This window comes from Ostrea edulis, chromosome 1 (genome assembly GCF_947568905.1).
Source record: "Ostrea edulis chromosome 1, xbOstEdul1.1, whole genome shotgun sequence".
Lineage (NCBI taxonomy): Eukaryota > Metazoa > Mollusca > Bivalvia > Ostreida > Ostreidae > Ostrea > Ostrea edulis.
Genome location: NC_079164.1, coordinates 108,467,467 through 108,495,371, shown reverse-complemented (window position 1 = coordinate 108,495,371; position 27,905 = coordinate 108,467,467). Strand labels below are relative to the sequence as shown.

The window sequence follows — 27,905 nt, the reverse complement described above, 5'->3', positions numbered from 1 at the left end:
ATGAAATCACAAATGCTGTATATTTCACTTCTTGCCACTTAGTGTTCGGTGCTCTTATGTTCAGTCTTCTAATTTTATTTCTACAGTTTTGGACCCCCTCCCCCTTAATACACCAAAGGAGGGGGGAAGGAGGTAGACTGTACCATCAAATTCAGTTTCTGTTCTGTCTTGTCCAATAGATGCTACGTACCCCAAAGAACTTGGCCCGAGTATTTTCTGCCCTACCTTTTATTACATTTTGAGATACTTATTCATAAGATGAATTGCCACTCAATACTTTGGAATAGCAACTTTAAAATAACTTAAAATAGTTATCAAGCGCACTGATTTAAACTGCAATGCATTCATGAGGAATTGGCTATCATTACAATTTGTAGATACATGCATCAAAGGCAAAAACATGGGAAAAGTAAATATGTAACTCCATTCCAAGCAAGCCTGTTACATAAGCACAAGTTCCTACTTGAGGATATCTATTAAAGGGACTGATTCACGATTTTCTCCAAAATTTTAATTTTCACTTTTAATGATCAAAATCTACTGTCTAATATGTTTAAAAGATCCCTATTGTGACCCCTACCTACTCCCGGGAGGGGGGAAGGTGGCATGCTTTTTTTTCAAAATTGAATCTGTTCCATGTCAGGAAGCTTTCATGTGAATGTAAGCTTTTCTGGCCCAGTGCTTTTTCATCAGATTTTTCATATACTTGTATGTAAAAATTGATCCCCTATTGTTGCCTCATCTTACCCCCTGGGGCCATGATTTTAAACTTGAATCTGCACTATGTCAGGAAGCTTTCATGTAAATTTCAACTTTCCTGGCCCAGTGGTTTTTGAGAAGATTTTTAAAGATTTCTCCCATATATTTGTATGTAAAACTTTGATCCCCTATTGTGGCCCCATCCTATCCTCGGGGACCATTATTTTAACAAACTTCAATTTGCACTGTTAGGAAGCTTTCATGTAAATTTCCACTTTCTTAGCGCAGTAGTTTTTGAGAAGATTTTTCCCTATAATATATTTCTATCAAAAACTTTGATTCCCCCTTGTGGCCCCATCCTACCCCCAGGGGCCATGATTTTTACAAACTTGAATCTGCACTATGTTAGGAAGCTTTCATGTAAATTTCCAATTTCCTGGCCCAGTAGTTTTTGAGAAGATTTTCCCTATACAGTAAAATATCTGTATCTCGAATATGGTTTGTCTCGAATACCCCGCTTGAGTCGAAGTCGACCGCCAATCCCGGCCGCTTTCCCTATATAAATGATTTGAAAAACTTCTGATATTTCGAACAGGGTAATCTCGAATACTCCGCTTATGTTGAAGTATTTTCAAGGTCCCATGCCTAATTTTACCTGGCTTTATTTATATGCAAAACTTTTACCCCCCCCCCCCCTTTGTGGCCCCATCCTATCCCCGGGGGCCATGATTTTAACAAACTTTAAAAATCTGCACTATGTCAGGAAGCTTTCATGTAAATTTCAGCTTTTCCGGCTTAGTGGTTTTTGATTAGATTTTTAAATGACCACACCCTATTTTTGTGATTATCTCCCCTTGGAAAGGAACATGGCCCTTCATTTCAATACACTTGAAAGCCCTTCACCCAAGAATGCTTTTGGCCAAGTTTGGTTGAAATTGGCCCAGTGGTTCCGGAGAAGAAGTCGAAAATGTAAAAAGTTTACAGACAGACGGACAACAGGCGATCAGAAAAGCTCAATTGAGCTTTCCGCTCAGGTGAGCTAAAATAACACCAACTAAAACAGAGCATTTGATTTTTATTCAGACATTATTTTATTCCTACTATTATCTACATTTAGAAAAACAATGTCAAATTACATTTATATTTGTGCTATTGATATACATTTTATGTTCAAACATATGTACACATTAAAAAACAAAGCATATCAAAACATGTTTTCCCCATTTACACTTTACTGTTAGAAAAGTCAATCAGAGGATTTGATTAAATTTCCTTTCTTAACAGTTTACAGATGTCATTAATAAATGGATATGCATGTAAATCAAATAAAAACAAATACATTTCATGTATAGCAAATGTTCATTTACATCTTTTAAAACTAAATTACACACAATTTTACCAGATCACAGATTTTAGCAGATTTCAGATTCCCAATAACAAAACTGTCACCAAGTATCCCAAACCTGCATGAATGAAAATAATTCAGAGTTGAATTATTTCATTTTCACTTAGGTAAGAAAGATATTTGTGTGAAAACCTAATAGAAAACAAATGCATTTGTGAAACACTCTGCACTTGTGACCATGGCCAAGTCCTTTGTGGCAAATTTGACCTGACTAAATACAAATTACTTGATCTATTGTCTTAACCTTGACCTTCCAAAATATGAAGTCTCCATCCTGTGCTAGAGGAGTGGACAAACTGATCACAAGCATGACGGCATTCAAATAAATTTATACACCACTAATGAAACTCAGGAAATATATCAAAGATGATTGTATGTGTAATTCTAGTATGAAAAACTTACAAAGAGTACAAGTTCAGTGATAAACCATGAGCCAACATAATACTTTCAGTACGTGTATGAATCTGTACGTAATAACAAAATACACGTGGGGAAAAGCTATGCAAGAAGTGACAGTGAGAAAGTCGCCAGACCGGGAGAATACTACCCCTATCTCTAACTGGGTAGAAGACTTAAAACTGAACAGTATATCACGTAATACTCCAACCAAATGCTTACTACTATACTGTACATGTATGTCTGGGCATTATAAAATTATCAACACATTCATCCAGAATTAGTAAAAGCCTAAAAATGTGATACAGGTGTGGTAAAAATCTACCCAGGTAATAAAACAGTGAATGTTTTACAACACCTTTACAAGGAACCTCTTTTCCCCCTTGAAATTCTACAGATAGTAAATATAAACCTTTTTAACCTTTAAACCTGATTTAGAAACAGTTGACTTTGCTTCGAAGTCTGCGGTCCGTTTCAAACTTCGGTGACTCTGCAAATGTTAAAGGCCGATCACTTGGCAGGACTTCCAGTGACTTGTACCGTTTAACAGGCTGAGATTTGTGGACAGCTTCCGCTCTCATTTTGGCAACAGCAGCTTTTTCCTCCTCCTCTCTCTGCAGTTCTCTTCGGCGTTTGGCTGCTTCAATTTCAGCTTCTCGGGCCTTCTTATACATTTCAAAATGTTCTCTTTTTTGTGATCTCTGCTCCGTATTCAACTCAAATCCACTGATATCTGTTAAAAACGAAAGTGTGTGACATTACCAATGTTATTGCTCTATCTAATTCTACATCTACATGCAAATGAAAGTAAAATCTGGGCTTGCCAGAAGAAATGCACATCATTTCATAACTTTAAATTTTGCTACTGTAGATACACATATTTCAACCATTAAAGTTAAAATTTCAGGGATTGACAATTTGTTTTGTCTGCAGGTAAGAAATTCTGCAGATTTTTAAGTTGGCATGAAACCAAATATTTTTATGAATAATTAATAGAAATTAAAACATATAGTTTTTGTAAAGGTAAAATAAGATCTTGATTAACGAAAATGCTACATAAGCCCATTAGATGGAGACCGGCCGGCGCGGCCGCCCATGACTAATGAAAGCCGTATTGCCGTGAGTTTAGCTATTTGAATAATTATCATTTAATGGGACTGGGGCGGTATATTATTTAAACTATTTAACTAAAATATTGGTGGGGTATTAGTACACATCTAGACGCTATTGTGCCAGTATGGAAATGAACCGGGATTCGAATTGACTGGCTACCTAACATGGCTTCGTCTACGAACGAAATCATCAAAAGCTGTGATCGAGTTTTTGGGTCGTATGGGGCTTTAATAAATATTTGAAGGTATGTTTGGGCACAAGTATAGTAGGAAAATATGTTAAGATTTTTTTTAATATTAAATTTATGAAACAACACAAGAATACAACTTTTTCTCTTTCTTCCTTTGAAGTTTTTTTTCCATCTAGCATCTGGGTGTTATGTTTTCAAATGCTGACTACTCCCGTATAAGAGAATTTGGGCGGACTTATACATATGGACCAATGAGCGTTTCTTTTGCATTTCGCAATTGCATTACAAACAGATTCAATTGTGTCGTCACACAATGCAATACTATATCGACCAAAGCGTTCTAATTCAAAGGTGAATTGTGATAACTGGTATGGTGCTTATTTACTGTTCAATTGATGCACAACATAAATTATTTTATTCCAAGTCCTTTTACTGTACGTTGGAAACAACATGAAAATGACAGATGTTTATTCACAGGTAACTAATACACAAAGCAAGTTGTTCTTCTTGTACAGGTGTACATTATATTTCTTATGTCCACTGTTAAAGAAATCATGACACACACCCACACACTTTGGATTATTGATCACTGTTTGGCAGATGTCATTGAAATGGCCAACTGACAATGCATATGTAGCATCATTTTTTCAATGTACATATTCTTTTTAAAACACAAATTTCCTGCGACAGTGGACTTGGTGTAAATTTGTACCATACTGAAAAAAACCCAATGCCTACACTAACTGGAAAATGTGTTCACTGCAGACAACATTCATTCACATATTACTGTGTACCTGTGAGAGGCTTTGTTGACTTCTGTGGACAGAAAGGTTCCTGGAGGATCACTTTGGCCGGATGAGCTTTAAACTTGGCTTGTTCCTTCAAGTGCTTGTTCTCCTCTTCAACCTACATTGGCATTAGCAACTTTAATAAAAATTCACTCTCTATAAAAGCGACATACTTCCCACATGATTAAAGTGACACATTAGAGAAATTCTGTCATCATAAAATGGAATACAGAAAGGAAGAAAAAGAAAGAAACCTTTTGACTGAATTCTTGCAGTCTTTTTGCTCCTCTTTCATCAGCCTCCAGTTCAAATGGTTCAGGGATGGTCACTGGTTTCTTTTTCTTGGGAGGGAGCAAGTCCTCACCGACAGGTAGAGGATGGGCATGGAATTCTCTCATCTGGACATTTGGAAAGTAAGCCTTAGGCATCATACTTTTAAAAATATTTACATGGCCAGCAGTATTACAGCAGAATAATCCCCATTACCAAATACAAATATAGTGTACAAGAACAATACGTTCAAATTTTACAAATTATCTAACATAAAGACGATATGCATGCATGAATAGATATGAATAGTATGTATAAAATCAAAATTAAACTTGTAATGCAATGTAGAGGAAACCAGCAGTATATGCAGGCATTGCGTATACATGCAGTACAAATGTACTACCTTCCTCTCCTCCTCATAAATTTCCTCAATCTTTTCTTGCTTTCTAGCCAAGGTAAGTTTGTCTCTTTCCTCAAATGTGAACGGAGCCGGAACCGTACACTTGTGATTTAGAACCGGCTGGAAAGGTACACCTGCATGGGGGACTGGATGACTCTTCATCACCTTAGACACCTAGTGTGCACATTTACAAAACATGGTGAAAGATGTAATAATTACAATGAGACCAAATCCAGTGACAGGCATTCAAATTCGACAAAAATTCCTACAGCTGAAATCTAACTGTAACTTAGAAACCTACAGTAGAAATCAGCTGTAAAAATCTATTTCAAATTCAGTCTGTCGCTCCTTTTGATCCCATGTGTCATAGTCTCAATCTAACCTTTTTTTCCTCTTCAAGATAATGATCGATGGTCGTTATTTTCTGAGCCATTCGAGATTTGTCCCTGTCCTCAAAAGAGAATGGTTGAGGGACAGTGCTCTTGTGGCTCAGATTGGGTTGAAAAGGAACACCATGATGAGCAACTCTTTTTCTGGATAAACTTTTGTCTATCTGAAATGTGCCATGCATAATATAACACGCATTTACTCCTATTCTTCTAAATGAGATAAAAACCAACCTCTATCATACTTTCCTTAGAAACTACGTACATATCTTAATACATGTACTTTCTTTCTTCATTGCAGTCACAAGCTTAAAAAAATAATCAAATGAGTATAGCTCTTTATGATTTTCATAGCATTCTATGCAAAATACCTCCTCCTCCTCCTCTTTTGGCAGAGGAAGCCGCACACGCTGTCGGAGTGCAAATGCTGGGGATTGAGGATGGGTCAGGGGAAGAGGTCTGGCTGGCTTTACACCCTGTCCAGAAAATGATAACAATACAATATAATATGTTGGAAAAACTTGTACCTAACAATTTCTAATACACATCCAAAAGGAGGGTACTACAAACTGACCTAAATATATCTTCAATACTACGAATACATCATGTTTTTAAAAACCATATTTTTAAATCCCAACGAGTACAATATCATAAAAGAATTCTCAATTTAATTTACCACTGGTCCTTCAAGGATTTTCTTTGGTGCAGGCTGGGCATGAAATTCAAATTTTTCATCTTTGTCTGCTTTAAGACTCCTGTTGTGGGGCCGCTTCCCACATTCCAAGTCGAACTCTTCAAACTTCGTGGCAGGTTTCGGGGCCACCTTCTTAATGCCAGTATTGGGGTTGGTTAAAATCCTTTTGTTCACTGGATGAGCTTTGAATTGCTTTCTGAAAGAAAGGATGTATAAATACAGCATGAGCAAGTTCATTAAAGATAGGCAGGACACTGATCATTCGGCTGAAATATGCAATGTCAAAAACTAATGTCATAATAGTGACTATCATCGCTTTACTAGCCACGACATCATAGCCTACTAACTACGTTACATCTCATAGTAGGCTATGTTAAAGCTGTTAGGTATATTGTGATGTCATAGTGATAAGGCTCTTCAGCCTGAGCAAACAAGGAAATTACTGAAGCATGATTATTGTGATTTTCACCCCATTTTTTCTCGAATTCCTCTGCCGAATTTAATTCTCCTTTAAATTTGATGAAATATTCAGAATAAATTTGATTTATAAGAGTGGTCTAGTGCACTGGTCACACGGTGCTAGCAGGTTTGGTTCCACAAGCCTTGAGTTAAAACACCGAGTAGGGATGGAAGTGGGTACCCATATCTCTGTGCTTTATACACACACTATCAAATTCTATTAACTTGGATGACCTCATACTTTATGATAAACTGTATTTCATACCTTACGGTATAAGAAACTTTCAAAGGATAATTCTAGATCATATATACATTATCTTTAATAAGTATTATCAGAGAAGACTCACTTTTTCATTTCTTCGAGTTCTTTTTCCTCGAGGTCTTTCTGACTTGGAACCAGTACAGGACGACGACGGCTGGTAGATTCAAAATTTGGAGTTTTTGGCACAGTGAGCCCAGACACTGGAGAGCGAGACGGCATCATCCTTGGTCTCTCAGGTTCTTTTGTTTGAAAAGTACATATCATATAAATTGAATACATATACATCACTACTGAGTACATGCAGTTTCTAGTACCTAACATAATAAGAGGCCCACAGACCTTATAAATCACCCGAGTATTAGTGAAAAAGTATCACTTGCACCAAGGGTTATGAAATTTATAATACTTTTCCTGTTCTGTATATCTAAGCTGAATTCTAATATTCAGCAGTAAAAAACACAAATGCCCCTACTGATGAAATACTTCACAAAATATATGGTCATCTTTAGATCAGGTTCAATGTCATTCACTCCAGTCTATAATAGGAGTCACATTTTCAAGTTTCTTTACAATTATAATGCAAAACCTACATGCAGGGAAATATTCATCCCCATTTCATTTTGTCCCCTTCGCCCTCGTCAGTGGACAAACTCAAAAATGAGCAAAACAGTTCTCTCTCTTTAACACAACTGTATTTGGACAAATTAAAAACTAGGCGAAACCGTATGCAAATGTAGAAGGCTGAAAATTCTGTATACAGTAGTTAAAACTTAAAAGTGAATAAAGATTCAAGTTTTCTTTGAACAACCAAAATAGTGATTAATAGTATCAATTTGGAAATTCCCAATTTAAGGCCAAATAAAATAGAAATTACGGTTCTCAGGCCTGCTCGCATCTGTTTTGTGGTTGCCACATTGCCGATTTTTCAATAAAATAAAAAGGTGGTAATGCGCTTACGTATCTAGGGTAAAAAATTCACATTCATTCTGAATTGCCCTTTCTGCATTGGGAATTCTCTTGAATCTTCCGAATCGGTTCATGAGTAAATGTTATATACAATTTTTTTTACCCCAATTCATAAGGTTCCGTAATAGCTTAAAGTGAGTGAAAATTGTAAAGCCATCTATACCAAGGATTACAGCCATTATAGACTGGTGCCACTAATTACCCATAATGACTTCATTATTCCAAATTGTCAAGCACGAATGTTAACAACTAGACATATCAAAAGCTGTGTATCTTTATAAGACTTGTTATTAGCATAATTTATGCATTATATTAAATTATTATGTACCAAAATTAATGTTTGAGCCTCTTAATCATTTTTGAGTCATTCATCCTTTTTGGGTATTTAGTACCGTCGGTGTCAAAAGTGAAAGAGCAGACAATTTTTTTAAATTTTTTTTAAATTTTTTTTTTTACAGCTTTTCCAATTTTCAGTCACGAAGTTGGAGTTATTATGGAACTCATTTTACGAATTGGGGTAAGAAATTTGACTTAAAAATGATATCTTATGTTGCACATTCTATGTAATTGCTTGTTGCAATGCACAAACATTTGTCTGAAATCGTTTCTGCATATCTTGGGAAGTAAACTGAATTTCAGGATGAACTTTGGTAGTAATATAGATTGTTTATATATATTCTAGAATACAGAGTAGAAATTTACATCATTTGGTTTATTGTTCTCATTGGCAAACATGGGTACCCTATACATTTAGAGCTCTACAGTCTCTAGTTCAGATGTCCAGGCCATAAATTCTGTTGTTGATGACCAAGATAAAGGAAAGTCTACCGAGATTATGATTCAGTTAAAGAACTTTTACATTTAAAGTTTTTTCCTGACAAGTTCGGGATTTAAAAAAACGCCTCCCTCATCTATCTTATTGCTAAGAAAAATGAATAATAAGAAGCCTCCCTCCCTCACCTGTTTTTGAGAAAATTGGCCTGAGAACCAGAGAATTAATTTTATGTGGCCTAATTTTGGTCCAATTTTAGAAAAATAACAAGAGTACTGCAAATGGTATAATATATGCCCGTCGGACAGTGAGCCTTTGACTAAATATCAGGGCAATATCTTTATCTGTAACGAAAAAAAGCCTGGAAAACTGTTTGACCTAATTCTTTCCAAAAAGGTCAAGGATGGACCAATCCCGCTGAAATGCAAACTGAACTTGTATTCCTCCAAGAGGAAGCCTCTGACTAAATTTCAGGGCAATATCTGTATCCATAATGAAAAAAAGTCCGGAAAACTGTCTGACCTATTTTTAGTCCAAAAGTAGGTCAAGGATGGACCAATCCTGCTGAAATGCATAATGATCTTGTATTCCTCTGAGAGGAAGCCTTTGACTAATTATCAGGGCAATATCTGTATCCATAATGAAAAAAAGCCCGGAAAACTGTTTGACCTAATTTTTTCCAAAAAGTAGGTCAAGGATGGACCAATCCCGCTGAAATGTAAAATGAACTTGTATTCCTCGAAGATGAAGCCTCTGACTACATTTCAGGGCAATATCTGTATCCGTAATGAAAAAAAGCCCGGAAAACTGTTTGACTTATTTTTTCAAAAAAGTAGGTCAAGGATGGACCAATCCAGCTGAAATGCAAACTCACTCTTACAATTCTTGAGGGAGATATTGTGACTAAATTTCAAAGTTGTACATGCATCTGTTTTGGAAAAAAGTTCGGAAAACATGACCCGAGACGGACGGATAGACAGCCAGTCGGACGGACAGCGCCATAACATAATACGTCCCGTCTAATGACGGGCGTATGAAATATCACATTGTATATTCAACTCAAAGTGACATGCAGGTAAATATAACACTGTATTTTTTCCATTTTGTTGGATTTCAGCCAATGAGAAAACTTGGAATTTTTTATCCTGTACCAGAGCTGCCAACATTATAAAATGGAAAATAGTAAGGTGGGGGTCAGGGGGCCGCCTAGACCCCCTGCCGCTGGAGATTTTTTTTATGAATAAACATGTAACCTGAGCAATTTTAGGCACATTTCAATTCCAAATTTAATGAATTTAGACATACTAATTGTGATACATTTTACAACTGCAAAAGATCAAATACATCTTTTATTGATTTTACTTTCTAAAACTTGGGTAAAAAATAGTTACATTAGTATATTGCATAATTTTACAGTTACTGTGTCAGTTATTCTGGCAAGTTTTTATATATTATATATATAATTTTAGTTACTGAATCAGTTATTCTGGCAAGTTTTTTTTTGTCATTTTCGCCGCCGTGAGAAATGTTGAAGTTTTGAAGTTTGTCAAACAGATTGTACACGTATACAAACTCCTCCTTTCTGACTTTGAAACGAATAGATGATTACAGTGTACTTGCATAATGTTCTTTGAATTTCTAGCTCCATTAGGCTTTCTTCTTTGGGGGAGTATTGTTGTTATTTCCATCAACACATGCTTTACGTTTAGTAGCAGCTGCCATATTGTTTATTTTAGAGCATTAAAATGATCTAGACTCTATATAGATATAGACTATGCAAACAAACATTGTAACGACTATAGCTTGCTTATTATAAAAGTAAAAAACAATGACGGACAGCTCTAAAAATTTCAAAATGTCAAATAAGCGAAAATCAGAAGATGTACAGTGAAATCGTAAGTCGTATTTTCAGCCCTAAAATCGTAAGTCTTACACCAAAATCGTGAGGGTTGGCAGCTCTGCGGTACTGTTAATGTGGTACATGTTAATGCAGTATGTCTTGTGATTTTTATCTTGGAAATACCACTACAAAATTAACAAAAGAAAACCAAGAAATCTTAAGTTATCAATGTTGTGACAACTGTATAGTGATACACATCATATTGCATGTTCATATACATATTGTGCAATACACAACCTAATTCTCAAAACCCTTGCATTTTGAATATAGCAGTTGAAATTTCTTTTAAAGGTAATTATCAAGTGGTACTGTACTATATCGCAATTTTTAAGCAGCATTACAATGAACATATTAAATGATTTGTAGTAACTTACTTTTGGATTGAGAATGAAACCGGTCTGGAGTTTGTTTATGGAAAGCAACCAGTTGCTCTGCCACGCTCTTGTATGTATCCGAGTCCGTTTCAGCTTTTTGTTTTTTGCTCTCGGAGAGCTTGAAAGGTTGAGGTTTAGTGGGTACCCTCTCAGCATGACCCTGTGAAAAATAAATTTGGACTTTTGTCATAGTAGTGCAATGTCATTTATCTATTCCTTAAAAGACTGCTGGAAAAAACCACAACAAAGACTTTATTGACATGTGCATAGAAGTGTTGCATCACTTGGATGTTGATGGTGCAATGAGTGCTTCTTTCAAACTTGGAGAAATGAATAAGCTTCAGATTATATGACTGACCTTCAAACATCTGGCCATAAGTATGCATTTCTAATGTTGTTTTATTTAATTACATTGTTACCTAGATGCAAAGGGATGGACATATACAGACTAGGGGTGAATCAATATATCGATATATCGAAATGTACCGGTATACGCCTGTCCAGCGATATACAATACCGTGTTTCAACGATACGATATAATGTTGGGTTTAAAAATTGCCCTTTTAATAGTCGGGATCGAAGTTCATAATTTAAAAATGGCTTCTAACAGGAACACGATTCCTCAGAATTTAATACCCGCTTTTACATTGTGACATCGGAGATTCCTCAGACTTTAATTGTCATTGTTTTGTTATGAAATAAAAGATATTAAACCACTTTTCTTAATTATTTCCCATTTGTAAAGAGGTGAAATGAAAAACTGTTATGAAATTTAACCTCATAAGATTGATACAATTAACCTACAGTAACATGCCCTACCGCTGTCCTTCAATATACTTACTGCTGATCTTCCCCTGGAGTTTGATCGCAGAATTCTAACAAAGTCAGCTTTCTGATCAGCGCTAGAGTGGTGAGTGGTCTTTATGCGACTGTCAGTCTGAAAGTGGAAATTTTCTGGTTTTGTAGGTTCCACCTTGGAATGTATGGGCACATATCCTGTTGACTTCATGGCAGTTTCATACGACTTCTGTGCCAGTTTCTTCCTTTTGTTAAATTCTGCTTTAATATTTGCTATTTCTTCCATCTGCTGTTGTGCACTGCTTTTCACTTTATCAGTCTTCCCAAGTGGCTTTCTCCTACAATTGACAACAAAATATCACCTGTGTCATGTACAAATTCAAGCCCAAATTCTATACATCAAAGATTACATTGCTTCTTATTTCATCAATAGAAAATGTTTTGAATACACGCGGTAACAGCAAAAATAAATTGGTCAGAGACAGATTGACAGCTATATATGCATGTAGTCAGTGGAAATAAACACCACCTCATGAATGTTGGAGTTGTAGGTATAGTTAATTTTGGCATCTTGGATGATGGTGCTGTACATTCATTCTGTGAGGAATTGGAAGTACTGTTGCAAGGTACGCTTGAGGTAGAGTTTGTTCTGGCACGTGCATCACCACCAGTTGATCGGGAACGGACAGGGGTCCCTTTGACACTTCTCTGTGGCCCTCCGGCACTCCTTCTGACCATGGACTTAGTCCTGTTAATATTTGGATTTGAGAGAGTCTTTTCTGGAGCCTTGCTAGCTGTGGGTACAGGGCCAGACTTGGCTGGATCAGCTGATCGTCTTTTCTGTAACTCTTCTTTGGATTTGACTTCTCTCATAGAATTGGTCCGTTTCAGTGACCTTGACCTTCCCCTTGTCTCTGTTGTGTTTTCAGACTTGATTTGTGAATGTATTGGTTTGGATGGTAGAGCAGTTTTCCTAAATGAAAAAAGTTGAGGATAATTGAAAATACAATAATACATAAAAAGTTATTCCTAGTACATTTATACATAAAATTGTTTTACATCATTTACGATTTACTGTATAGGTATAAATGGCTGATATCTAATACTGAAACTTGCTTTGTGTTATCTAAAGTTTTGGATCCACCACATGCATCTTTGGTAATCATGATTCTAGTGGGTTGCTCTACTTTTTTTTTCTGGGCAGGTGTCCTTTTCTTTTCTGCAAAATTATAAAGGTATTCATATATATAGGAATGTCTGACTATCTGAATACCATCTAACAGTGTTCAATTTTAAAAAAGAAAAAAATGTCAGAAGACAACAAAGCTCAATAGGCGAGGTACAATTTGTGGGGGAAAGAAAAGGAGTATATGTGTCAGATTGTGGTCAGCCACTCGAGTGAAAATGTAGAAATATGTATGGTAAATAAAGGTCTGATGCAGCATATGAATCACACTGCCTGCTGCAAAAACTGTAGCCTCATCACTCATCCAGAAAATATAGGTCAGATGTAACATTCAAATTATATATGGCTTATACGTCCTTCCAAAGAAAACTCATACATGCAAGTCTGCACCCATAGTTTTTTTTTAAAGTCTTAATATCAGGGACCTGGGCCTTCCTAATTGAAAACAAGAGGCCCAGGGGCCTTATAGGTCACCTGAGTATCATGTAACAACCTTCCAATGTTTGAATTAGGTTTGTGTTTAAATATAAGAATTTTACTTTTGGATGGAAGAAACAATGAATAGCTATGTGGTCAGCCCCGCCTTTGCACCAGAACCCCTGACCCAGGGGCCATAAATTTCAGTTTTGAAAGAAGCATCCTTGATCATCATTATCATACTATTAGTTTGTCTACTTAATACCCAGCAGCAGAGGAGAAGATTTTCAAAGAAATAAAATGCATTTTCACTATATGATCAATAGGGCCCCACCCTAATACCAGAACCCCTGACCCAGGGGCCATGAATTTCACAATTTTGAAAGAGGCATCCTTGCTCATCATAACCATGCTATTGGTTTGTCTACTTAATACCCAAGGACAGAGAAGAAGATTTTCAAAGAAATAATGCATTTTCACTATATGACTTATAGAGCCCCACCCTAGCACCAGAAGCCCTGATCCAGGGGCCATGAATTTCACAATTTTTAACAAGAGGTACTGTGAGCAATGCTCACTAAGAATACCCCCCGCTTACCCCAATCTCCCAAAGGGTGTTGGTAATAGGTATAAACTACCTCTTTTCTGAGTGTTGCTACTTCGATGTCCAGTAGGGCTGGGACGATTCAGGGTTAGCTCGATTCGGTTCGGTTTCGATTCAGAACAGCACGGTTCGGTTATTTTCGATTCGGTTCATGTTAGGTCCAATTTATCTAATGACACCACAAAAATTAACAATTTTAATGAGTAGCATATTTGATTTGATTAAATTCAAGTTATATAACTATATGTTGTCATTTGTAAACATCATATCTATTCATAATGGCATTTTATAACTTTGATAGAAAAAAGAAAACACTGACAGTCTATCAAAATTTGTTATATTAATGTGCTGCATAAGTTTTGGATTATTAAACAAATCTATAGTGAATCTAAAATGTATATGATATTGTTTTCATTGATATGCAAAAATTCAACAATTGTATCAATTGAGAGTCTTTGAAAATCTCTCCTTTATTGATTTACTTCTCTCATGTTAACTGTCAAATCTGTGTCATTACCTACGATGTTGATTTCACTCCACCACTGACAGAAATGCTATATGCCATGTAAAGATAATCTGCAATGATCTTACGGACCATATTCTGTTGGTATCTGAGTGGTGAAAATGCTAACTCTTAACACAGTAGTGATTTAAATCTCCGTTGCATAAAAAAACCCACATGTTTTCAACATCACTCGGACGCCATATTTGTTGTTTTGGTGTAAGTAAAATCTAAACCGAACCGAAATCCGGAATTTGTAATCGGTGCATCGAATCGAATGGTATGAATCGCGGTGCACCGAAATTTTCGGTGCACCGCACAGCCCTAATGTCCCGTGCGCATGACCTTTGACCTTTTGACCCCAAAATCGATAGGGAACATCTTCATCCCATGGGTAGTCCATATGTATGATATGGTGACTGTAGGTGGAAAGGATAACGCTTTAGGGCCCGGAAACCATATTGCTACTTCGATGTCCAATGTGCGTGACCTTTGACCTTTTGACCCCAAAATCGATAGGGATCATCTTCATCCCATGGGTAGTCCATATGTATGATATGGTGACTGTAGGTGGAAAGGATAACACTTTAGAGCCCGGAAACCATATTGCTACTTCAATGTCCAGTGCACGTGACCTTTGACCTTTTGACCCCAAAATCGATAGGGAACATCTTCATCCTATGGGTAGTCCATATGTATGATATGGTGACTGTAGGTGGAAAGGATAACACTTTAGAGCCCGGAAACCATATTGCTACTTCAATGTCCAGTGCACGTGACCTTTTGACCCCAAAATCGATAGGGAACATCTTCATCCTATGGGTAGTCCATATGTATGATATGGTGACGGTAGGTGGAAAGGATAATGCTTTAGAGCCCGGAAACCATTGCGTCTACAGACGGACGGACGGACAACCCGATTCCAGTATACCCCCCCCCCCCCCCCCCCCCCCACAACTTGTTGCGGGGGGTATAAAGGGGCATCCTTGCTCATCATTACCATGCTATTAGTTTGTCTACTTAATACCCAGAGACAGAGAAGATTTTCAAAGAATTTCTACATTTTCACTATATGACCAATAGAGCCCCACCCTAACACAAGAACCCCTGCCCCAGGGGCCATGAATTTCACAATTTTGGTAGAAGGCTCAATGCTCATTATAATTATGCCCACAGTTTGGCTTCTTGATGTCCAGGAGTAAAGAAGAAGAATTTTTAAAATTACACTCATTTTGATGGTTTTTGCCCCACCCCTCAGGCCCCAGAGGGACAGGGACCACGAATTTCACAATTTTTGTTCCCCTCCACCCACAGATGCTATATGCCAAAATTGGTTGAAATTGGTTCAGGGGTTTCAGAGAAGAAGCTGAAAATGTTCAAATGTTAACGCACGACGACGGACAAAAACAGATAGCAATAGGTCACCTGAATGAATTCAGGTGACATAAAAAAGGAGAAGAAAAAAACAAAAGGTGCATTTGCTTAAATTTGGGGAAAATGCTTCATACAAGGATTTAGGGGGGAAAAACCCTAGTGCATTAAGATATAATTGGTCTCCTTCTGACTTTCAATTTGGTCAAAGCTTACCTCATTTGAATAAGCAAAGGCCGAAAACATTAAGTTTACTTAACAATTTTCAAGCAATAATTGTACTGTGTAGGCCTGTGAAGATGATTTATGAACAAAGCTATCCTGCTTTGATTTGTTTTGATGATTTGGGAATTTTAATAATAATTCTAAAAAAAAACCTGGTCAAACGGTAACCATATAGTAGTTGTTTTAGTTAATGATTTGAACATATTTCACTGTATAGATATACAAAAGGATCGGTTACAAGTTCTATCAACTTTAAAAACCTCTCCCATTTAGGGGCGAGATCAATTTACTTCAATTTCTGACAAAAAACTAAATTCACATAGTTTTCACAAATTACTGAATTCTTTTAGTATTTTTGTTATTATCAGTGCTCCAAGTCGCATCCAATATCAGGTCGCAAAATTGCGACCTAAAAACATTTCTGGTCGCCATTTTCAAAATTTCTACTCCCATAGTAAAAGACTGTAAATAAGACTTACAAGTTTTTTTTAGATATGAATATCCTTTAAGTAAAAAATCAACACCCATGTACAGTGTAATGTATTTTGTTTGTTTTATTTTTAAACTGAATAGAAATGTACTGTGAAACATGCTGGATGCTAACAAGTCAAGTATTTACTCTGGTAAAAGTTGTATTGCATAGGGCCATCCTGTATATTTTACAGTACGGTTCTGGAGAAGAAAACCCAGCGTTCCACACAAGGATTTGCTTTAAAGTTCTCAATAAGTGGGTCTTTACTGCTTATCATGCGAATAAGAGCTTCTAGTTTTGTTGGATCTTTTGCTGAACAATTAGTACCAGCATCAATAAGAACACTACATCCCGAGTTTGATCGTCTTTGAAAATCAACAGCAACAGTTGCCCCGCTTGACTATTACTGCTAATAATGCAGTCACGGTAGGCTGTGCGGTGCACCGAAAATTTCGGTGCACCGCGATTCATACCATTCGATTCGATGCACCGATGACAAATTCCGGATTTCGGTTCGGTTCGGTTTAGATTTTACATACACCAAAACAACAAATATGGCGTCCAAGTGATGTGCAGAACATGTGGTTTTTTATGCATCAGAGATTTAAATCATTACTGTGTTACAAGTTAGCATTTTCACCACTCAGATACCAACAGAATATGGTCCGTAAGATCATTGCAGTTTATCTTTACATGTCATTTAGCATTTCTGTCAGTGGTGGAATGAAATCAACACCGTAGGTAATGACACAGATTTGACAGGTAATATGAGAGAAGTAAATCAATAAAGAAAAGATTTTAAAAGACTCTCAATTGATAGAATAGTTGAATTTTTACATATCAATGAAACCAATATCATATACATTTTAGATTCACTATAGATTTGTTTAATAATCCAAAACTTATGCAGCACATTAATGTAACAAATTTTAATAGACTTGCAATGTTTTCTTTTTTCTATCAAAGTTATAAAATGTCATTATAAATAGATATATATGATTTTACAAATGACGACATAGTTATATAACTTGAATAAAATCAAATATACTACTCAGTCATTAAAATTGTTGATTTGTGTGCTGTCAGTAGATAAATTGGACTTGACATGAACCGAATCGAAAATAACCGAACCGTGCTGTTCTGAATCGAAACCGAACCGAATCGAGCTAACCCTGAATCGTCCCAGCCCTAAGTCACGGACAAAGACCTGTAGACTCTTACTGTTAACGTGAATAGTCACACTTCCACGTTTGAAAGATGTACACTCGGTCGTGGCGAAATAGGACAACGGGTGTCCAGAAATGGTGGACGTTGCTGGCTAATTGGCCTCACAAATTCTGCAAAACATTTTGCCATCATGAAAATTCCCTCCGCCATTTCAGGACTGGGGTTCTTCCTTTACTTTTGTATTTCTCTTTAGACGCTGCTACATGATCTTTTGATGCAGAACTTTCTCCGTGTGATTCTTGAATTTCTTTGTTACATGTACTAGACTGAGGTTTCTGCTTTTTACTATTGATAAATCCAAAGTGCTCTAAACCTCGTTTTCCTGCCATCTTGATTGTTTTGACCGAGACTGAAAAATATTTATTCAGACTTCCGATCCCGATTCTAAAATTTTACTGGATGCCCAAATTTTCTCCACTCGCGAAAATGCGACTTAATTATAATCTCTAGTCGCAAAATTGATTTTCTGGTCGCAAATGCGACCGTTTTACTCGCAACTTGGAGCACTGATTATTGAACATGTTAATCCACAAAATGAAGTATAAAGATATTATAATTACACATCAGTTCTCAGTATCACAGTACGAATTCTTTTGAAATTTTTAAAATAATATCCAACCCTGCACCACGTACAGGTATCTACCACTAACTCCACACACATCATCATTGTATTTGCTGCGCCAATGAACACAGAACACTATTACAGATTTCGTAAATCCCCTGCCCCCTCCCTCTCTTGCAGTTATTTGGGTGACAGATGCTATTCCATCTCCAGTACCCTTGATAGTATGATACGTTCTTTTAAGATTGAGATAACAACTACTTAGTATCATTTGACATAGAGGAAACATGTATATGTATAAAACCTTACTTACATCAAAATGATTTTCATAACCAGTACTGAGTAGATATTCACCTAGAACTTTGTCTTAGGATATACTGTGAATTTACAGTAAGTGTGAACGACTAAGCTTCTCAAGTTCATTCGAGGTCTCGGATAGTTGGTTTAAAAACAAATCTGTCAATGATGATGCATTAAGGAAAGAACAATCACTGCGGTTGGACCAATATTTAAAGGGGCAGGAATAAAAATAATTTTAGATGGTCACACATGTCTACACTAGCGTGTCATTACATAATCTTTTAGCACGATGGAAGAGACTGCGAAAAGGGAAAACCAATACCAACTAAAACAATGACGTTGATTTTAAAATTACATGCCGAGGGTTTATTTTATGGTAAAATCAGTAAGAAATTAGGCGTCGCAAAGGCCACGTTATAAAATTGTCAATCATGGGAACTCTTGCACCGAAAATGTCGCCAACGAAGCTCACACCGAATGTACTTTTGTTTATCGAGTATGAAATTAAAAAGAAATCAAGTGTATATTAATAGAGAAATCAGACAAAATTTATTAAGAAGAAATATTTGTACCCCTGACAATGTACCAAAGGTGTCTTTAATTTGTAGAGCTGCGAGAAATTTTTAGGGAAATGACTTTCAAGAAACTGCAAAGAAAATCCAAGAGAAGCATATTTCGTCTGAACACAGGGACTCGTCACGAAATATTTGTGTGTTTAAAATTTGACATCGTCTATTCTATATTCACAAATAAATGTAAATATAGAATAGAGAGGGTCAATTCGTGACGAGCCCGTGGTCTGAACATGAACGAAGTGTTGAGAACTTCTTTGCTACTGATTTTATTGCAATTTAGACCGAGTCAGTTATATATATATATATATATATATATATATATATATATATATATTAAAAGAAATAGAATAAACAGTACACAAAGTTAAAAATTTAACGCAAGCGCTTTCATTTTATAATCCTCAGGCGTTACATTTTAAAATAGTTTTGAAATATTTCGACCGTGTTTAGAGTTTTTCCTGTATTTTACTTCCAAAAAAAGAGACTATATATATATATTGACGAAGCGAGTGTCGCGTTCGTACAACGGGTAATCGCAATCATGGACATACCATAGGAGCTTGAAATTTTATCAATAAAGTTAATAGAATGTACTTGATTGACCATAGCTCAAGGCTTGGTCAATCAAGTACATTTTATTAACTTTATTGATAAAATTTCAAACTCTTATGGACATACAGTTAGGGGTGGACCAGTGATATAGGTTCAAAGGTACGCTAGTATCGCAACATTAACAATCGACTTTTGCTGTGGTTTATTATGACGTTATAGAAGGCGCGTCTAATGCTAACGAAATGCTGAATTTCTTTAATAATGTGTTACATGTACAGGAGAGGGATGGTTTGGGGAATTTAGTTTTTGCTAGAATTCACAGAACTTGCCGTTGTTCATTCAATTTACAGTATCTAGCGATGGTTACTTCCGAATTTCTTACGAAAATGTGGGTATATATAACAGTAAAAGACATCAAAGTATGCCATGTGTTGAAAATAAATGTTTTCTCGAAGTAGAATATCTATTGATCTTATTACTTAATCTGACAAATTATTTTAGGGGCGAGATCAAATGTTCAATGTTAGAGAAAACTGAGTTCGCATAGTTCTCACCAAGACACCCCTCCCCCCCAATACAAAACTAAATATGAAGTATGTTGAAACTAATTGATTAACAAGTAAAACAAATGAAAGTGTACATTGAAACTATTAAACGTTTATTTAAAAAATGTATTATCATGTGGTTTTAAAGTCAGTTGTCTTTTTTCCCCACTAACGTGTAATCGATGTCGGATGACAGAAACTTACGAGTTTTTACCCCCTCTTCCCCCTAACTATTTGAATTTAGAAATTTTTCCGACATCAATCTTTTCCAATGCTTTGCAAGATTTCGAAAATATCCTCTGAGAGATTTATTTTAAAATAATGATATGGAAACTGCGAATGTGAAAGAGACAACAAAACAAAAGCATTGTTCTTAAACGGACAAAATCGCCTATAGAAACATGTACTGAAATTTCTGATCACTTAAAACTGACAAGTATCTACAGAAATTTAAGGGAGTAACCTTTCAATTTTTATTGGGGTATAGAGGCAACTGCGGACCCTGCCTTTTCCCGCAGCATTTTCGATCCCGTAATTTTTTTTTCTTTTCAATATTCAGCACTATTTGAATTCTGGGATATTGCTATCCTGCCTTTTCTTTACATATCGGAGCTCGCCTTTTTCACCCTGTATTCCCCCTCCCATACCTATTGATACTGCGATGGATTATAAGTATAACACGGTTATTCCTGTTTAAAAGATAAAATTTATAAGGTATCTGATAAAAGTTATATCTTCTAAAGTTTACGAGACATCTTGTATCTTTTATAAGACATCTTATATTTTTTTTCTTTATAAGATATCCCATCACTTTTATACATGCAGATATCTACTATATATAACATAAACTTTACAAGACATTTTATTCATGTAATCTCAAATCTCCGTTGTCAAATCAAAACCGATATTGAATCTCACGCTACGTACGGTGCAATTTACACTGAAATCAAATAGTGAAACTTACACTTGTTAGGCACGAGATAATATAATGCCGATTACTTGGGACCGCCTACCTATAATTTAACCGACCTATCAAAAGCGCTCTTTAAAATCACTCGGGGACTTTCCAATGAACTATCTGGAGCACGTCATGTACTTGCCGATATGTCTCGTTCACACTTACTGTAAATCCACAGTAGCAATTCTGAATACATTTATATTTACCTATATGCATTAACCATAACCAATAGAAGGACAATCAGTTTATTACTCTCATTAAACATACAAGTACAATGTGGGTCTCATAATACATATGTAGTGTTTTAAATTTTTTTAAAAATCAAGATAAACATGGTTAGATACCATTCTAAGCTCCTCATTATTGTCTGAGAATTAGTTCTACATGTCATCATAAGGCCAAGATAAATAAATTGTGTGTTTCCGGTTCCCCGACCGACCCTAAAATATTTGAGTCGACCCTTAAAAATTTATCCGCCGATATATATTCCGGAAGTAAACAATTTCGGTTTCACTATTAGAAATCCTAATCTCGAACACTTGCTTGTTTGAGGAAATACATATATATCCTATGCGCAAATGGCAGCGTGCTTGCCAAGCACATTGCTGACAACAGGGCTCGCGCTGCCCATCGCATTTTGCGATTTTTCAGGGGGAAAATGCGACACGGACATTTCGTATTTTAGATATCTTGGCGCCATCTTGAATGTCAGCTGTGGGCATCCAAACAGCCTCGGGGATGTTTTACCTGCGCAGAATGAATGTGGATACCCTGTAGCATGGAAACAATAAGACTTAGGGGCGTCTTGTTTATTTAGCAGTTTACACAAGACAAAGGGTTGATCCTCTATGTGCAGGTAAGTGTGAATAAAATTAACTGTGCACGTGCGAGTTGCCTACATATCGTAATATACTGGGGAGATACCCCGAGCCATGTCATTACTGGGGAGCTACCTATTTTGGACTAGGTCAGTTACTATTAAATGGAGGAATGTTGGGAAATTGCATCATTCTTGAGGTCTTTGGAAAATGGCCATAAGGAAACACAAAATTGTAGGTTCTTCTGAAATTGCTATGCTATCATCTTTTGACTTCACATCATCTTAATCCATTCAAAATTTATTTCAGACTTCCTGAAGTCCCTTCTCCACATGAGATTCACTAAAGGACCACCTTGTCATTCTGGATTTCAAGATGAAAACAGTATTCTTAAGAGAATTCTTAAGAGAATTCTTTGAGTAATGTGATATGTTAAACTATGATGATGTGTTATGTTTACAGAAATTAATCTTCAGTAACTTTGTCATCAGTGACTTTTTCTGAGTATTATATGTCATTTACACTAATAACATAATTAATAAACATATAGAAACTCATTTCTTGTCTTTATTTAATATAGCCAGTTATAGGCTATGAAATACTCCTAATTTTTTTCTGGTGTGAAATAGAATTAAGTCAACTTAGCCAAAAACAGTATTTGAAAATAAAACCATGATTGTGCTGAAATGGCATCTAGACTGACTGAAAAGCTATCTGCTGAAATACAATTTTCACTTTATCATAATAAGATTTCTAGTCAACTCGTACCCTGACCGACTCGTACCCAAAAGGCAAAGTCAACTCGTACCCAAGAATCTGCCCATAAAACAATATACCTATGCGCATATAAGTGACATATCGCTTAGGTACGAGTTGTCATCAATTGAAGAGGAGGAGTCAACTCGTAACCAGATTCTTGGGTACGAGTTGACTTTTGCCTTTTGGGTACGAGTTGACCTATTGGGTACGAGTCGGTCAGGGTACGAGTTGACTTGACTCCCATAAGAATACCATAATGATTTATGATAAAAGTTAATCAAAGCTATGTTGTATACATCATGTAAGAATAATAAGAGACATATATATGATATGTTGTATATGCTTGAATAATACACATGAACTATAGATCTAACAGTAAACGTATAGGAGTCGATGCACGCACGCCATGCTGCGACTCAAAATTGTGGTCCAGTGTGAGCCCTGTGACAGGCAATTACAATAGGAAAATGTAAACATCAAGAGGGAGAAAACTTTATGACTACGGTAAACAAGAGGCCCATGGGCCACATCGCTCACCTAAGTCACCTTGGCCCATATCTGAAGACTTTCCATATATATTTGCATGTAAAACCTTGGTCCCTATTATGGCCCAAACTACCCTTTGCAAACTTGAATCTACACTATGTCAGAAAGCTTTCATGTGAATATGAACTTCTTTGGCCCAATGGTTCTTTTAAAGCTTTTTTCTATATTTGTATGTAAAACTTTGATCCCCTATTGTGGCCCCATCCAACCCCCGGGGCCCATGATTTGAACAAACTTGAATCTGCATTATGTCAGGAAGCTTTCATGTAAATCTCAGCTTTTCTGGCTTAGTGGTTCTTGAGAAGAAGATTTTTAAAGTTTTCCCCTATATATTTGTGTAAAACTTTGATCCCCCCTTGTGGCCCCATCCTATCCCCGGGGGCCATGATTTGAACAAACTTGAATCTGCACTATGTCAGGAAGTTTTCATGTAAAAATCAGCTTTTCTGACTCAGTGGTTCTTGAGAAGAAGACTTTTAAAGATTTTTCCTATATATTTGTATGTAAAACTTTGATCCCCTATTGTGGCCCCATCCAACCCCCGGGGCCCATGATTTGAACTTGAATCTGCATTATGTCAGGAAGCTTTCATGTAAATCTCAGCTTTTCTGGCTTAGTGGTTCTTGAGAAGAAGATTTTTAAAGTTTTTCCCTATATATTTGTGTGTAAAACTTTGATCCACCCCTTGGGGCCCCATCTTATCCCCGGGGGCCATGATTTGAACAAACTTGAATCTGCACTATGTCAGAAAGTTTTCATGTAAAAATCAGCTTTTCTGACTCAGTGGTTCTTGAGAAGAAGATTTTTAAAGATTTTTCCCTATATATTTGTGTGTAAAACTTTGATCCACCCCTTGGGGCCCCATCTTATCCCCGGGGGCCCATGATTTGAACAAACTTGAATCTGCACTATGTCAGAAAGTTTTCATGTAAAAATCAGCTTTTCTGGCTTAGTGGTTCTTGAGAAGATGATTTTTAAAGATTTTTCCTATATATTTGTATGTAAAACTTTGATCCCTTATTGTGGCCCCATCCAACCCCAGGGGCCCATGATTTAAACAAACTTGAATCTGCATTATGTCAGGAAGCTTTCATGTAAATCTCAGCTTTTCTGGCTTAGTGGTTCTTGAGAAGAAGATTTTTAAAGTTTTTCCCTATATATTTGTATGTAAAACTTTGATACCCCCTTGTGGCCCCATCCTACCACCGGGGGCCATGATTTGAACAAACTTGAATCTGCAAATATGTCAGGAAGCTTTCAGGTAAATTTCAGCTCTTCTGGCCCAGTGGTTCTTGAGAAGAAGATTTTTAAATAACCCCACCCTATTTTTGCGATTATCTCCCCTTTGAAAGGGACATGGCCCTTCATTTGAACAAACTTGAAAGCCCTTCACCCAAGGATGCTTTTGGCCAAGTTAGGTTGAAATTGGCCCAGTGGTTCTGAAGAAGAAGTCGAAAATGTGAAAAGTTTACAGATGGACAGACAGACAGACAGACGCCGGACAAAATGTGATCAGAATAGCTCACTTGAACCTTCGGTTCAGGTGAGCTAAAAAACAATGAATCATTGTTTAGAATTTTTGTGATGCATCATGAAGGACCGTCCATCTGAATGGACAAAACTACAATATTATGCTGGCCAGTAAACCGCATTCCAAAAAACAGAGCCGTGTGAAGTTCGGGGCAGTAGTTCTGTTGGTGATTTAGCCGGATTTGAAATGTAATATTATTTAGAGTTTATATGTGAGCCGGATGTTGACCCTACATAATACACAGGGTTGTTAGTGGCAGTGAAACATCTTGGGATCATCAAAAACAGTATAAAACTATACTTCTCAAAGTTGAATTTTAAACGATAAAATGTTGAAATAAAATATTTTTCCTACCTACCTACCCTATTCTTTTCCAGGTTGGAATAGGAAACAGACTATTTATTTATCTTGGCCTAAGTAGTACCTGTAGCCTGAGGTAAGTTTTTGTCATTCTGAGGTGTAGCACACATGGATCTTGTTAATCTCCGATTTCCAGTTGGAGGTGATCCACCAATGTCTTCTGTGGATAAAGGACCATTACCTCCATCGTCATGCTGATCTAATGACAAGCATAGGAGAAATGAGATGGGTCATAGACACTCATAGTCATATGAAAACATGAACATTTTCAGTATTTTTAACTAATTGGAGCCAGCTAAACCTTCTCCATAGAGTCCCTGCTAATAGGTATGCTACCACAATCACATAATCAAGACCTTAACTTCACTTGATCAAATGAGTTGTGACACACAAAAGACAGTAAAACAGATGAGGGCCTAGGTCTCACTTCCCTAAGACTATGGTAATGAGAATGGACAGATGTATATTCCTTTTCCTTTATAAATCACAACTTCCCGCACTGTATATCAAGATGACTGATTTTCTATATATTTTACAATGGTGATTGGGCAGCAGATCAACACAGTATTGGAAAATGTTTCTCCTTTAATACTTATTTATTAAAACTCTCTTCTCCTCATATTTATATAATGGTAATAAAATACTTGTCAATTTTGTCTGAGATGTTTTCGGAAAATAGAAGTTGCTATCAGTTGTATTTATAAAAAGGTAAGCACAGAGAGTATAGCTGTATATAATTATCTCCGAATCAGACTGATAGAACTGCTATTTTTATGTTTGTGCAGCTGCTTTTCTCATTCTAGCAGAATATCAACTTCTCTCATCTGGTTCAAGCTCTTTATTTTATCTAGATCACATTGCCAGATAAAGTTTGTGATTGGTCTATTTTGTATAAGTGCATGGTACATCTTAAAACAGTTTTGCTACTTTCTCTTACATGTAAGCATTTAATGTTAGTAAAATTTTGGCCACAACACTTTGATGAGCTTTGTATTCATGCCTGACACAGCTGTTAAGGTTGTAAACCATCACAACGTGAACCTCTTGTAATTTTTCATCATTTAACCACGAGCGGATTACTTTTCATTAAAGAATAAGATGAAAGTGACCAAAGGAAGGTATTCAATGCAGTGTTTCCGTTGACGCAAATTTCTGCGGCATAAAAAAATATTTTTTACCCCTAAAAACATCACCCAAAGGGTCACCATGACGCAGGTTGGAAAAAGGCGGAAGTTCACATTAGTAAGTACAAGAAGCATTCTTTTATTGATTAATTATGAGTTTAACATTGAATTCGACTCCAAAAGTATTTAAAATCAGCCCGAGAATGCCGCTTCCAACTGGATTTCCAGTTTACATAATGGCACCGGTTCTGACATTTTCCTGGCACGGTAAATATCAAAATCATAAAAAAGCCAGGAAAATGTCAAATATTTCGGACTAGGGGTGCTGTACCGAGGACCTATTCTGACCGGATCCCTTTCAGACAAGCGGGGCTGTGACTAAATTCCTCAGAAATCAGAGGTCAAAAAGGAAGGAAAATGCTGAACCCTACCAGGAAAAATATCATTTTCTGTCACTTTAGATCAAACCCAGTGTTTCACTTTTTTGAAAATTGAGCCAATGAGAGGATTTCCTCTGAACAGAGGAAAAACCACACCCCTGGAGAAGGAATATTGCTTTCTAAGAATCTTGATTTTTTTTTTCGATATTTTTACGCCTAAAATTCCATGGGCATTGTTATCAAAAATTCCAAATAACAGTTTGCAGTGTAGATGATCATGAAGATCTATGTATATTATAAGACGTATTTTCTTACAAAGTTGTAGAAATCAATGAAACTTTTGGGCTACATGATGTTAGACTGGAACAGGATAAACTGACAAAAGCTTCTCATGGTTAAAAACAAGAATTATACGCTAGCCTATGCCATGCAATTAGTGTCATAGACTAAGAGTACATACAATGAGAAAGGTGAACCAATTTCGACTAGCAATTTGTATAAGACCTTACCAAACCATGCATCTGCGTTGGGATCATCTTCGCCAGCTGCAAAATCAACATACTGCGGGGCATTATACTCCCACACATCATCACCCAAAAAGTACGTGGACATACTTTTTACTCAGCAGTTAGGCCTATACGAAAGTTTCAATCTACCGCCTATGAGGAACGTCTTTCAAGATTGGCCAATCAGGAAAGAGGTTTTATTTAGAATTTTTAACTAAGTGAAATTATCGTTGGTTTTGGATTCATTTTGCATGTTATAGTCAATATTATATCTTAATTATATTTGAAATATAGTATTTTCAGTTAAGAAATAATATTATGAATTATAAAATGAAATTTTCAAAATCGGATACAAACGGATTATTTTTCCTTATTCTTTTGATTTTTGTTGCTATTGTCAAACTAATCGCTATGTTTATTTGACATCGATTAATTGTCATCAACAATTTTTTTTTTCTCTTTTTATAATATTACTCACAACACCCTTTTTTCTAATTTTCAAAACTCATTTTT

At 36.3% G+C, this 27,905-nt stretch overlaps 1 protein-coding gene across 2 annotated transcripts; it reads right to left on the bottom strand.

The window, feature by feature from the left end:
- Positions 1-1,766: 1,766 nt before the first annotated feature.
- On the bottom strand, positions 1,767-27,732 carry LOC125666051 (targeting protein for Xklp2 homolog). 2 transcript variants are annotated; one of them, XM_048899165.2, is made up of 13 exons: positions 27,396-27,732; positions 25,447-25,581; positions 12,989-13,091; positions 12,402-12,845; positions 11,916-12,210; positions 11,075-11,234; positions 7,148-7,301; positions 6,324-6,537; positions 6,019-6,123; positions 5,644-5,814; positions 4,846-4,989; positions 4,598-4,709; positions 1,767-3,233 (listed from the first exon to the last, which is right to left on the bottom strand). In XM_048899165.2, the coding sequence occupies exons 1-13, from the start codon at positions 27,496-27,498 to the stop codon at positions 2,935-2,937; spliced, it is 2,439 nt and encodes an 812-aa protein (XP_048755122.2). In that variant the 5' UTR covers positions 27,499-27,732; the 3' UTR covers positions 1,767-2,934. The 2 variants fall into 2 exon arrangements, with proteins under 2 accessions (XP_048755122.2, XP_048755130.2); XM_048899173.2 differs by lacking the exon at positions 5,644-5,814 and adding an exon at positions 5,265-5,435.
- Positions 27,733-27,905: the final 173 nt, after the last annotated feature.

Bases quoted from the DNA above. Each gene is read 5' to 3' on its own strand.
- LOC125666051 (XM_048899165.2), bottom strand. From the start codon at position 27,498: ATGTCCACGTACTTTTTGGGTGATGATGTGTGGGAGTATAATGCCCCG. The intron at 25,582-27,395 runs GTAAGGTCTTAT...GCTTGTCATTAG, and splicing joins CAACGCAGATGCATGGTTTG to ATCAGCATGACGATGGAGGT. The intron at 5,815-6,018 runs GTATTTTGCATA...GGCACATTTCAG, and splicing joins CAAAAGAGGAGGAGGAGGAG to ATAGACAAAAGTTTATCCAG.